Source organism: Accipiter gentilis, chromosome 14 (genome assembly GCF_929443795.1).
Source record: "Accipiter gentilis chromosome 14, bAccGen1.1, whole genome shotgun sequence".
NCBI lineage: Eukaryota > Metazoa > Chordata > Aves > Accipitriformes > Accipitridae > Astur > Astur gentilis.
Genome location: NC_064893.1, coordinates 24,660,784 through 24,674,619, shown reverse-complemented (window position 1 = coordinate 24,674,619; position 13,836 = coordinate 24,660,784). Strand labels below are relative to the sequence as shown.

General features: G+C 53.7%; 1 protein-coding gene across 1 annotated transcript in view; it reads left to right on the top strand.

Annotated features, from left to right (window-relative positions):
* Nucleotides 1-7,391: 7,391 nt before the first annotated feature.
* The window catches only part of B4GALT5 (beta-1,4-galactosyltransferase 5), a 39,577-nt gene continuing 33,132 nt past the window's right edge, over nucleotides 7,392-13,836 (top strand). The window contains exon 1 of the mRNA XM_049816701.1: nucleotides 7,392-7,563. Within this exon, the coding sequence (XP_049672658.1) occupies nucleotides 7,437-7,563 (127 nt within the window). The 5' untranslated portion in view covers nucleotides 7,392-7,436. The remainder of the gene's footprint in view (nucleotides 7,564-13,836) is intronic.

Genomic DNA, 13,836 nt, shown 5'->3' with positions numbered 1-13,836 from the left:
TACCCTGGGAACAGGCAGTGCCGAGCCCTCGCCCTTGCTTTGCCCTGGACTTCTGCAAGCAGTGTCGGCCGTAGAGCCCTGGATGCCGGGGGCCTGGGGCAGTCTGTTTATGGTTTGCAATCCCGTATTCAGAGTCCTGCTGTTTTAGCTGTTACAAATAATCCTACATTCAAAACAACTGGCCCCGAGTTTTGCTTTCTGTTCCATGCTGGGGAATTTCTGGTTGTTAATTTTTCAGAGGCACCCAGCGAAGCTGACTAATGCAGGGAAGCAGCCTCAGACTGCCTGAGCGTGGAGGAAGTTACACATTTGGCATTCGAGAAAACGTATGCAAATAGCTTTTCCAAGGCATTCTCATCACCATCCATGTTGAAAGCAATTAAACCTCCCTCAGAGTGACACTTCCATGCAAAAAACATTATACAGCGCGTTGCCAAACTCCAGCACAGCCAAATAAATCATTGGAGGCAACGATTCTGGGCTCTGAACTGTTGTTCTCCAGATGAGGTATAAATCAGTTGCGGCAGCAAGAGCAGCAGCTGTTTTTAGAGCTGGTAAAGGTCTCTTTAGCTTGACTTCACCTTTTCTGCTCTCAGTCACGCTCACTCCTGCAAAGACTTCAGAGTCAGATATTTATAGAGTGACAGCAGGAGTCCCACTGCAAACAGGAACAAAATCAAGCATGAAAGAAAATCATTAGGATTTCCTCAGAATAAAATAAATATAGTAAAGGTGCAAATGCTCCTTTAGGGAAAAATGAAAGCATACGGCACAAATGGTGCCAGTGCCAAAAGCAGGCGGTAATTAAGCCTAGAAGACAGGGAACCCGAAAGGCGGCGTTGATGGTTCTAGCAGATTGCTCTCACGGGCTGAGCTGCTTCCTAAGCCTTGATTCAGCACATGCCTAAGCCCTGCTGAAGTCGGTGACTTTTAAGCAGGTATTTGAATGCTCTGTTGAATTGCAGGTTACGGGGAGGGGAAAGGGTGCATGGCTGAAATGGGTGCCTCTCTCACCTGATGCCGTCACCGATGTGGAGCCCGACACGTAGTGTGTCGATGTTACCCGGCTCATGTCAGCACCACATCAGTGCTCTACACAGGATGAAAATATCCAGAGTATGGTCCTGCCTGGTACCCACCACACTGCAGCTGGCAGCTCCCACAGAGCTGTGCAGTGGCCATGACCAGGAGGAATTCTTCCCGCGGCTACATTACAGCTCATCACAGCAAACATTTAGCCAGGCAGTTGCTGCTTGGGATTGCTGCAGCCACTGGCAGCTTGCAAGCAAGCATGGGACAGCAGGGCCAGCTTTCCAGCCGTATGGTTTTCATGGGGACATGCACCTGGAAAACAAATGCCCAAGCTCCTGTTGGTTGTGGCGGGCAAAGCAAGCCTCATCGGATCAAGATGAGCAGGAATCACTTTGTGCAATGTTCACCGCACTGCTTCTGAGCGACAAAACCCCAAACTTGCCTGAACTTGCTATGATTTTAAGAGAAATGAAAGGCTGCACAGGTTTTAAGAAAGTCCTACAAGCCCTTTCCTTGTACATCAAAGGGCAATGACTACAGAAGCAATGCCTGGGTGGTCAAGAGGTTCAGTTCTTTGCCTTTCTAATTAAGTATTTATTCCAGTTAATCAAAGCCCAAGCTGGGAAGAAGGTTAAAATGGCTGGAAGCCTTTATACTTTACTCTGGCAAAATATCCAAATATATTCACAGAATTAATTAGGATTCAGCTGTGTGGCTGGAAGTGCAAGGAGGTGTCCAGAATGGAGCTTTGTCATAGGGTCACCTGGGTAGCTTGGCACTGGTCAGTGATTGAGTGGAAATGGTTAAAATCCCCTCAGTCGTAGCTATTGAAGGCAATGGGCATTTTTTGCTGCACAGCAGAAGAATTTACATTCTGTATTTGAAACACCATACTTAATGTAGCTGTGGAAGGTTCTTATTCACCACGAAACTGTCTTCCTCTCTTGGGAATCCAATTAAGCTGTTGGCCTTTGCGAGTTAATTTTGCATTATGTAATTATGAGTTAATAGAAAGCAATTTCCTCTGAAATGTTCTTTTGTTCCTGGTTGTCCTTGTCCCCAGATTTATGGAAGGCAGTCACATTTCTACATGGTGTGAAGTCCTGAAGTCTTTTTTACAGGTGGCTTCAACAGAGGCAGAATTTCACCCCACTTTCTTGCCTCTGCTGTTAGTTTTGAAATCCAGCCGTGTGTCTGAATAGTCCAGATGTTTATTTTCCATCCCCATCACCTGGCAGGAGTTAGGCAGGGTTTCACCTCTGCCCGTACTGCCCTTTCATCTGGTTTTGCCCAACATCCTTGTGATCCCTTGCAGACGAGGGAAAAGCAGCACTCTTCCACACCGTCCACAAACAAGGCTGGCCCCAGTGGAGAATTTCCTACCATCCCCATCTTGACCTCCTGGTGTGCTGAAAATGGCCTGTTTAATTTCTGACTCCCACACAGTTTGTTTGGCAGTATTTCAGCCTAGCCATCGTCACAGCTTTTTGACAGGGACTTTGTTAAGTTTTAGATTTTTTTTAATTTAAAAAAAAAATATTTTATATTTTAAAATCTGGATGAATTACACTAAATTACACAATAATTTTATCTCTTGTCTGCTGAAGATTCCTTCCTTACGAAATTTTGGAAAGTAGAGCCTGATGTATTCCCTTGACAGAATATTTAGATCTCAAAGGCACTTTATGAGTCTTTGCGCAAGTCCACTTTGACTGGGATAGATCATCAGCCTTCAGAGGTGGGCTGACGCAAACAGAGGCAACGAAATCAATTGAATCTCTGAAAAGTGCCATGACAAGCTTAATATTTTAGCCTATTTTTCTGACGACAGCCACCTCCCAAGTAAACATGGAGCTCTGCAAAATAATTCCTGTCAATATTGCCCCTTTTGGGAGCTATGACACATCTGTTGACTGTGGCAGAATGAGCTATCCTTATGGTTAGGCATGTGTACAGGTGCTATTAAGATCAGAGCCCTAACAGCCTTGTTAGAAAGTGTAGCATAATCTGAGAACTGGTCTACAGTAATCCTGCTTGCAAGGAGCACCCTGCAGCATTCGGTGGAGTTTTTCCATCTCAGTATCTGCCTTTGGTTTCCTTTCTGTTATGGCCAACACATCAATGCGAGATAAAATAGCAGCACCCGTGGGTGGCAGTGGTCTAATACCCAGCCGAAAATGCCAGGGCCACTTAGGTGTGCTCTTATTGCCAAATTAAGTACACACCCTGTTGTGTCTTTCTGAAAACCTGCTGCATCAATAATTATGTCTGATCTGGCACACAGCAAACAATATGCTGAGTGAGTATTTATTGCATATGCTGTGTCTGTGGGTGTACATGTAGAAAATATTTACATTCCTACTATGCATGCATCCTCTGTGTCCTGCTCCTGCTCAAAGCCAGTGATGACACTGTGTTGGCTTTAAATGGAGCTGGAGCAAGCCCCATGTTGCAAAGAGACTTTTAGTAAGAAATAGAGGGAGCACTTTGCTTTTGCAAAGCCGAGAGCTGGTCAGCATCCAGGCCACCCCAAGTCTCCACGTCTCTCTGAGCAACACAGCTCAGGTTCCCACTTCACTCACAAAGCGTCTGGTGGCAGAAACTCCAGGGAAGATCCAAAGCAAACAGCATTGCCAAAGAGCTGGAGGGCTGACACGGTGCAATGCTGACTGTCCTCACCTTTATAAATGGAGGCATTTTCCTAAACACAGGATGGAGTCTATTCTGGGAAGTCTCTGCCATTGGGGCTGAAGGTGCCAGAAACTTCAGAGACCGAGACAAAGACTGCAAAGTGCTAGCGAGGGCTGTGACATCCTTGCTACAATCTGTCCTTTGCCGAAGTGGCAGAACAAAGATTTTCCTCCCAGATTAGGTAGTCCACATCGAGCCTCTGTGTAAAGTGACAGTAAGAGATGTGCAGAGTGGAGCAGCCCTTTAACGACCATTTCAAACCCCCAAACTGAGGATTATGTTCCCCACGGCAGCGCTTTTACCTGGCTGCCTGCTCTGGGGTCAGCTCCTGCATAAGGCTCTGCTGCTAACCCTGCCGGGCAGCGCTCCTCAGCCCTGCCTGCTCCTTGTTGGCCCTCGGGAGCGCATGGCACTGCCTGTCCAGGATCTGAGACTTCAGGGCAACTCCTGGGCAGGTGGGTTTGCTCCTTGCAGGGTGCGAGGCAGCCCCTGGCTGCCCTCTCCAGCGCAGCTCCGGTGCTCTCGTGGCTGGGTGCAGGATTTGGCCTGCCAGATGTCTGCTCAGCCTGGTAGCGCCAGCATTCATCGGGAGTGCGCAATGATAGCTGCCACTTTGGTCTCCCACGCACAGCAGTTGAGCAACTGCATTGGTGCCACCACTGTGAATACGCAGCTCCAGCCTCTCCAGACCGTGTGTGGTGCAATAGTGCCCGTACCCTCCCTCGGAGCACCGTGCTCACGCTGGGGCACCCCCGAGCCATCAAAACAGAGCTCTCCCTGCAGTGATGCAGAATGCCTTTTATGTGGAGACATGCTCTAATGGTGCAGCTACATCTTCTTGTGAGTGTAGGTGCACTGGCAGGACCTGTCCCTCCATTCCTGCTTGTGGCCATGCACCGACAGACCTTACCTTCCCCTTCAGGCTGCCGGCAAAGGTACTCACACAAGCCCTCCTTAAAGTGTTTTTGGCACCATCAGTACGTTAAACTGCAGAAAGTGGGACTTTGTTTATCCACCACAGGCTGGGAGGGCTGGAGTAGCTGGTACAGGCTGGAGCACGGCAGGCAGAGGAAGGTGGTGGGGCAGTCACCCGTGTGCTCCCTGCAACAGCCATGCTTGGAAGTGCTCCCACCCCGAAGTCCTAACCTGGGCCTGTGGAATGATCTGAGACTTTTAAACCTCTCTTCCTGTTTTATTTTATTTTATTTTATTTTATTGGAAGAGGGCAAAAGGAAGGAGAATGGCTTTTGCTGGTGCTTCTAATCCCTTAGCTGGGATGCAGCAGAGAGGCAGGGCAGGGAGAAGAGGGGAAGAAAGAAAAGTAAGCAAAAAAAGGGGGGGAAAGTGAAGTGGGTTGACTGGGGCTGAGCTGAACCCTGGGAGAGAGGGAGAAGGGAGGTGAGTCAGAGCTGGGGCAGCAGGGCAGGCATGCCCCAGCATGGCTCCAGGGCTTCCCTGGCTTCACTCCTCCGTGACAGTCCCCATTGTGGCAGCCTGGGCCTGGGAGTGAGTTTCTGGGTGGCTCCTCCAGCAATGTCATTGCTAATTAAATATGTTCAAAAGGTTAGATTGCTGGTTGCGAGGATGTCTCACCTTTGACCATGTCTGCATCAAACTAATCATAAACCAAGCAAGAATCTTCTTGGCTTTCCTTGCCCAAGGCATCCTTTTAGGAGTTGGATAAAAGCTATTTTGCGAACTGCAAATCCAGCCACCACTTGGCCGTGCAGTTCTGCTAGAGTACTGTGGGCTCCCAGAAATTAATAGGGCTCAGGATTTAACGTATTTCAATGAAGGTGGTGGTGGGGTGGCATCCCTGGAAAACAAGAACGAGTACCAGTTTTCTTGTTCCTGAAGTTAACACAGCTCATGCAGCCTCTCCAGGGAAATGCCTGCTTTCCTCCTGAGCCTCCCAGCTCTTGAGGATCCCCTGTCCTTGATAACCTTCCGTGCCTTGGCACAGTAAGAAAAGTAATGCCTTGCCTTTTAAAGAGAGATTTCTAATTTCTGCTAATCCCTGCTCTTTTTTACTTTATCTCCTCCCTCCTCCGAGTATCTGTGTATCTAACAGCAGTGTGTTTTGTCTCCCATTTGTGGAACGTGGGAAGTGTTTTCTTTATTTGCCCTTACTACATCCAGGCTGGAAGGGGGGCTAATCCTTCCTGGGATTACTGTGATACACAGCTGTACCTGGAGAATCCTCTGTCCCAGCATGTGGCCCCAGGCTGACACGGGGCTGGTGCTGGGCACCCCCCAGTCACTGTCTGGCTGGGCAGTCGGAAATTTGGATTGAGCAATGCCTCGTTCCCTGCCAGGGAGAGGCTCACCCCCGGGGTGCAGAGGCAGTCGGGGACACAGCAGGCACGTCCTGGCAGGTGGTCTGTCCCCACCTCCCATCCCACTCGGTCCTGGAGGTGCCGCTGCCTTCGCTGCCCACCCTGGGTGGGGACAGCCGGACCCTGCCTGCGCGCCTGATCCACAGCCCAGTTTTCCGCCCTGGGCCTGGAGCCCGGGCTTGGTTTTCTCAGCTCTATCTGTTGATGAAATAAGGAATTACCTCTCCCTCCAGCCTCCCTTAAACAAAGTCTGACGTGCACAGATCCTGCAATCATAAATGAAGCAAAAAACGCAGCTCTATGGGCTGGAGTGGGCCCCATCTGCTCTGCAGCTACTTCTCCTGGCTCCCGTGATGGGGATGGTGTTTCTTCTCTCCCAGTTTTTCATTTTCAGGCATCTCCATGTCTCCTTCCAACTCCTCCTACACACGACGGAGGAACTGCCCATAAACATGTGCAAAACTACTTAATTACTCTTTAACCGACTGGGCTGCTGGTTGCTGCTAGTGCTGATTATTGCACTGACTGTGATGACTTCGCCCCCTCTTCACTTTCACCCATCTGTGCCCATCACCTCCCCAGGCTACGCCTCCTCCCGCGCAATGTCTGGGGGGGCACCCAGCACTCGTCCAAACAGACCCCTGCTGCTTGCTGGGCTGCGCGGGGGGGGGTGTCAGCCCTTGCTTTCTTGGTGCTGGATGTTCCGGGTTCATTACCTGGTGTCCCAGGACCATGGCTGGGTGTTCCCGAGCCATTGCTGGGTGTTCCAGGAACATGGCTGAGTGTCCCTGGACCACTGCTGGGTGTCTCAGGACCATCGGCGAGTGTCCTGGGGCTGTGGCCAGGTGTCCTGAGGCCACTGGCCGGTGTCCCTGGACCACTGCTGGGTGGCTCAGGACCATCGGCGAGTGTCCTGGGGCTGTGGCCAGGTGTCCTGAGGCCACTGGCCGGTGCCCCGGGGCCATCAGTGGTGCCCCCGGTCCGTGGCCGCCTGTCCCGCGGTCACTGCCCGGTGTCCCGGGGCCATCGGTGGTGCCCAGGTCCACGGCCGGGTGCCCCAGGACCACCAGCGGTACCGCAGGGCCGCAGCCGGCCGCCCCGGCAGCGCGGCGGTCTCCGCCGAGGATCCCCGGGTGCTCCCGCTGCTGCGGCGGCGGGAGTTTGCAGCCGGTCCCCGCGGCGCCCCGCCCCGCCCCGCCCCTCCCGCTCCTCCCGCCCCGCCCCGCCCCGCCGCGGCGCGGCTCATTCATGCGGCGGCGCTGGGCGCGGGCGGTGGCTGGGAGCGGCGCCGGCGCGGCGCCTTCTGCCGGGCCTCGGCGCATGTGAGCGGCGGCGGCGGTGCGGCGGCAGCGGCAGCAGGGCGGCGGCGCATCGGCCATGCGGTGGCCCCGCGGCCCCCGCGGCGCCTGGCGGCTGCTGCCCCGGCGCTCGCTGCTGGCCGCGCTCTTCCTCTTCTCGCTCTCCTCCTCCTTCCTCTACTTCGTCTATGTGGCGCCGGGCATCGGTAAGCGGTGGGCCGAGGCCCGGGGCGCGGGGTGGGGGGCACGCCGGCTCCCGGTGGAAACGCTGAGTAATCCGGGCCGGGCCGGGCCGGGGGGGGCCGCGGCATCCCTGGTGGCTCGCTGCCCGGAGAGGGGCGGCCCGGGCCCGGCGGCTCCGCGGTGCTCTCGGCGCTGGGCAGCGTGTCCTCGCCTCCCGCCGGCGCTGGGGAGAGCCCGCAGCCGGGGGAGGGAGGCTTTCCGCGGGGGTGTATGTGTGTGTGTGTGTGTGTGGGGGGGGTGCCCGCTCGTGTCCCTCGGGGCGAGCACGCGCGGGGGTGCCGGTCCCCGCTGCGTGGGGGGGGCCGCGGGAGGTGCCGGCCGCGCTCCCCGCGGGGCTTCCCGGGGCTGGCGGGGCCCGAGCGGTGCCGCTGCCAGAGCCGAGCGGGGCGGCAGCGAGCCTGCTGCCTGCCTGCCTGCCTGCCGGAGAGTTTGTTTGGAAGAAGTGGAGTGTTGTCCAAGTGTTTGTGGTCTAAACTCACTCTCTGGCAGAAATCCTACTCCTTTTGTCAAGTGGGAAGATGAGAAGTGTGTATTTTAGAAGGAGAGCGTACTCGCTCCTATCTTCTTTTTCATAGTGTGCTTCACAGGGGACTGGAGTAGCCGTGTACCAAAATGGCTAGCACCTAGTGCCGGTGCCAGTGGGGCTGTGCGCCCATCTCCCATGAGATACGGGAAGACTTCTGCCTCGGAAGGCAGCTGTTATCTTCATGTGGTGTATCTCATTCCTGCAAGGAGCCAAGGCTTGCGGTTTGGCCTTCCACCGAACTTTGGCAACAATTTATTTCTATTAAAACAGCCCTTTTAAAAGAAATCTTGCAAATGGGAGTTTCTCCTTGAAATGTCATTGGTATTGCTCATGCCTTTTCCCGGAGTTAAGTAGGGGTTGGCTGGTGTGTGAAGCCCTGCTCGTGTCCTGGGCACAACCTGAGTAAGGACACGCATCCTGGGCTGCCCCATGGTGGCCTAGGGCTTTGCTGTCCCAATGGGCAGGCCACCGAGCTCCTGGCCACTGTCCTGCAGGCTGCCCTCAGAGCTGCCGACCTGTTCTCTTGCATCCGTTGGAGGACAGTTTCACACTGGTGCTAACGGGTGGTGCAGCTGCTGTCTGCTCCCCCTGTAAACACAGCCTGACTCGTTCTGTTCACGTGCTGCCGTGGGGCCGGCAGTTGTTTTATCAGATGCATCCGGCAGCCCTTTGCGGGGCAGGTGCGGGGGATGTCTTCTCCAAGAGCCACGGTGTGCTGTGGGTGGGCTTCCCCAGGCCCCGAGGGAATAGCTGTGTAGTTTAAGGAAACTTCTCTTATAGGGATGGTTTTGTTCCTTTTTTAGAGTTCTGTAATTAATTTTGTGCCACTTCTGCACCGTCACTTGTCCTAGAGGATGGAGATGTTGTAGGGTATAAGATGCTGTTTAAAACCAGCTCTCTGCACGGAGGCCTTTCCCTGCGTGACCCCAGATAAGATGGTCAAATCCCACCCTGTGTTCTTGCTATCTGCGATGCTGGAAGAGGAGACAGAGGGGTGAAGGTGGTCCCTGTCCCTACCTGCCTGTGGAAGTCAGTGATGTTCTGAGTCATCTCCCCATCAGGTGACAGAAGATCTGCCTTTTTTTTTTTTTTTCCTCCCTCTTTCAGCCAAAAATGTTCTATCGTGAAAACCCAGCCCAGTATTCCTGGGGTGGCTGGACTCATCCTCCTGGCACTTGGAGGGAGTTTGTTTTCAGGCCAGAGTGGTAAGGAGAAGCTTGGAAGAAGAGTGAGTGAGATAGGACATGAGCAGAGCTGGGGATTTTAATAGATCAGCTGCGTGGCGTGTGATGGAGAGGTGCTGTCAGCAGGGTGTTGTGCAGGCCTTCGGCCTGCCTGCCACTGTCTTGGTGCAATGGGGTAGAGTGGGGCTGGTTTTCTCCAGTCACTGAAGGGCCTGGAGAAGCCTCTGCCCTAAAACCATCCCTTGCAGGATGTGTTGGGCAAGCGGCTGAAGAAGGACTTGCAGCCCATCGGCTAAACCATGGGCAGAGGAGTGATTAATGCATTCCTTGATGGTACCTCAATTAAAAAGAAAAAATCCAAATAAACGGGACCTGAAGCTGCAAGTGAGCTTGAACCAGCTGGAGCCTGGGCCTGGAGGGGCTTTCATCTGCTCGATGCTGCAGGCTGCTGGGAAGGGTCTACGACAGTAAATGTCCACTTGTGGGGGTCAGCAGCCGGCGGCACCAGGGCTGGAGTCAGCCTGCCCTGCCTGGGCAGTGTCAGCCCCTCTGGGTTGGGAATGGCCCTATGGTGGGACGGCAGTGAGGATCCGGGCATCCCTGTGGTGGGGTGTGCTGTCACAGCGGTGGAGGGCAGAGCTGGGCCGAGCCTGTCCCCGAGCCCCTGGTTTGAGGGCGAAGAAATCCATTGACGTTGCTGAGGCTTGTGTTTAAGCAGTTGTGTGCCGGTGCCAGGAGAAAACTGGGACAGTTGCACTTCTGGGTGCTGTCTCAGTGCATTGGTGTGGAGCTGGCATGCTTGCCAGCTGGAAAACCGCTCCTGGTGCCCTTTGGAGATGGGGAAGGGGAGCCCAGCCTGGGCTCTGGGTTGCCTACCCCAGCACTGGCGTGTCGCCCGGCTGGCCCGCTGTGTTTGGCTCCTTGCGGCCCAGGTAACACCAGCGTGCCCTCAGTCTGCTCGAGACGGAAACGCAAGAAGAAATTCATGTTTACTGTCAGCAAGTAGCCACACTTGGTACCTACAGGGAGCCCAGAGCTTTTGGGGCTTATGTTTGCGTTGTGCCCTGGTTTGTGGTGCTTGGGGTAGCTCCTCACTTCTGTCCTTCACTAAGGTTTCCTCCTACAGAACTGAAGTTTTCTTGTGGCCTCAAGTTTGTACGGAGCGATCCAATGTAAACAGCCAGCGCTGCTTTCTTCCCAGCGTTTGCATCCAATACCCATGTGTCCTCCCCATGCGCCACCCTAACAATTTACATCCCTGAGCTCCCAAAGCCACTTTGGAAAGTAAATTGCCAGAGACCCAGCTGATGGAACGAATACAGCAGGCTCCCCTTTTATTTGACGCTGTTCCCCAGCACCCGCTTGCTTTTGTCCCTGCCGTGGCTGGGGTGATTACGTGGGTCTGTCTCATCGTGGCCATTGTGCGCTGGATGAGGCGGCCGATTGTTCTGCTCCGCGGTGAGCTGGGGCCGAGACGCGGCGGGGCTGGTGGAGATGCAGCGGCTGGAGGAGATGTTCTCGTATTTGCACGGGTCCCCGCTGCCTGCCAGGGAAGGCCTGCGAGGCAGCAGGTATGAAGCGATGCTTGTACGGGTGGGGAGGTCGTTTTTGCTTACTGCCTTGCTCGGAGGTCTTGCAAGCGGCAGCAGCAGGGTAAAGGGCTGTGAGGCAGACTGTGCTTTAATTATGTACAATTGCACTGGCCTCAGATTTGGAATAAGCAGAGCTTGGCATGGGGCGAGCTGTTTTGTCCCGCTCTAGAATCCAGCGTGCGCCTCAGCAGGTTTTTTTGCGAGGTTTGTTCCTGGCACTGATGGTCTTGCCCTCCTGGGATGACGACCGCCCTGCATGCCCCTCACTTCTCCAGAGGGGATGTGCAGTAGTGGGCTTGCCAGAGTTATTCTGTCTGTGCTCAGACCCTGGTGTTGGAGCAAGGGTCCTCCAAGGAGCTATGCCACTGTCCCTGAAAATGTCTTATCTTGCTGGTTTTGTGCTTTTTTAACAGAGCCTGGGAAGTCAAGGGAATTCCTTCCTGCAGCTGAAAACAGTAACGCTTTTACAAGCTGCTTGTGCTGCAAGTTACTCTTTCATCTTGATAACTCTCGCTGCAACAGTAGGAATTTCTCAGACCTTGGACTTGGTCTTTGTGGAGAGGGTGGTTGATGCGTGGCTGGGAGGAAGGAGGTCAGGGGCCTTCCCTGGTGTCAGGCAGCTGCTATGGCTTTTCCCTTGTTGTCTCTCCAGATGCTGGAGCCTTTTTATTTTATTTTTTTAAAACTTAGGTTTGCACAGGAGTCTTACTTGGTGGGATCTGATGTAGGAAAATAATGCAGAGAATTTAAATTACTGGGTGAGAGATTGTTATGTTTGTGAGAGCTGTAGTTCACTTTGGCTTTGCTTCATCAAAACTTAGAGGAATTGCTCCTGACTGGTTATACAGGGCATGAGGTAGCAGTGTTAGCCCTAAGTTACATTTGTGGTGTAAGAACTTGATTTTGATAGGCAGGAGTGCTTTGAAACACTCTTCCTTCATGCTGCGTTTTGGCGGACAGCAGAGCAGTACTGTGGACACCAACAGCTTCCTTTGTTCAGCTCGGTTGCTGCTTTGGTCCCTTGCAAGAATATTACATGGCTGATCCAGTTCGGTTGTTTAACGCATCAGCCTGGTGAATCTTAGCACAGAGGAGTTCCAGGGGTGAAAATGGCAAAAGATTTTGCTGCTGCTGTCTTGCCCCAGATTGAGGGGACAATGGTTCTGTGGGAAGTGGTTGTGAGTTGCCCTTAGAGGTGAGGAGCCGAGGAAGAGTGGTGGCTGTGGTCCCGTGGAAGGGGGGTGGCACTGTGGGGACACGGAGCTGGGACTGGTGAGTCCAAACGAGGGGTGTGGGGAGGTTGTGTGGGGGAGTGGGTAGCTGCTGCTTTTTCTTTCTCTGCACTTCTCGTGGGGATGTCAGCAGAAGGAGCCTGGTTAGACTCGGCGGCTGGCACGGAGAAGGGCAGAAGGGGGATGTCAGCGCAGAGTCCAGAGCGAGGGGTCCCGGGACGCCGGCCGTGGCAGCGTGCTGGTGCCCAGCTCATCCGAGATGCGCACTGGTGGGCCGTGGTGGCCTTGGCTCAGCCGGGCAGAGGCTGGGTGCAGGTGCCCTTTTGGGTTTGCTGGCGGCTTGCTGGGTGACTGGGCACTGCTGGAGCAGGGAGAGAAGATGAAGGTGCAGCTCAGAATAATGAAAGGAGGTTTGTGCTGTTGTAGCCCTGGCTTTCATCTTCTAGGCCTTCCCTCTGCAGTGGAAGGGACTGTGGCATCTTGCTATGAAAACGCCAGCAGCGCTGCCCTCCTTCACTTTTCTCACCCTGAAAGTTCTGCCAAGCAGCATTTCGCAGCCTGAGGAAGGATCAGCCCAGTTCCTCAGCGTATCCCACTGAGGTTTTTGCAGTCCTTGGATCCGACAGTGACTGGGAGGTAGTAAGAAATCGTCGAGTGCTCCTTGATACAAGAACTTGAGCTCAGGATCTCCTTTGCTACATGTGGAAGGAGACTGGCGATGGCTGTGGGAAGTAGCTCCTCTGGTAGCACCGCTTTCTTCCAGCACTGTCTCTCCTAAAATGCACGTGCAGGCAGGAGAGCGGCTGCAGCCCTGCTTGCGCAGAGCTGCTCCTGTGCCGATGCATCCAAGGCACTGGTGGTGCAGAGCATTGGTTGGAGACCACCTTTTGGTCAAGGCTAGCAAATTCCAAAGTTGCTTTGAGGGCAGGTGAATTACTAGGTTTTCTTTGCCTGTAAGCACCCGTGTTGTCTGTCAGGTGTGTCTGTTTTTTGGTTATTTTGCTGGTGGCTTGCTGGGTGTTGCAACTGCAGAGAGTATGTGAAGAGTTCGCATTTCATGTCTCTGTCTCTGGAAGGCCTGGCTTGTGGAAGCTGATCAGCAGTCACAAAAGCTTCCGTGTACTGGTTCATTCCTGCAAATTAAATGCTTCAAAACTTCAATAATCTGCGACGGACCTAGCCTTAAAGCCGCTAGTGCTGTCAGCCCAGACTTCCAGGAGACACGATCTTCATGGGATTGGGAAACTGTGGAAGGCCAGGACTTCAGCAGGTGCTTGGTCACTTCAGGTGGCTGCTGGCTTTGGTGGAGATAAGGGCTCTGACACTGCTGCTTTGTTTCCTGAACTGATGAGTGTCTGCCTCTTTTCCATGTGGACTTATTAATTGCATTAACTTGGGCAGCATCTGCTCTGCAGGGTATGATGAACACCCCCGGGACCACTGCAGGGAATGGAGATGAGCTACGTGGGGAGCTCTGTGTTTGTACTTGTTCCCATTTGAATGCTGTTACTGTTGGTGGATTTTTAATATCCGAGCAGTGCATGGAGTCTTTAAGTGCTTAATTTTATTGAAACTTCTGGGGAACCTCTCAAGGGTGGCACCGGTGACCCTTAACCAATGGTACTGGTTGGAGCTGGTGTGTTGGCTGGGTAAGGCCCTGCAGAGCCCTCTGCTCTCTCTGTGGCAGCACCAAGGGATGAAC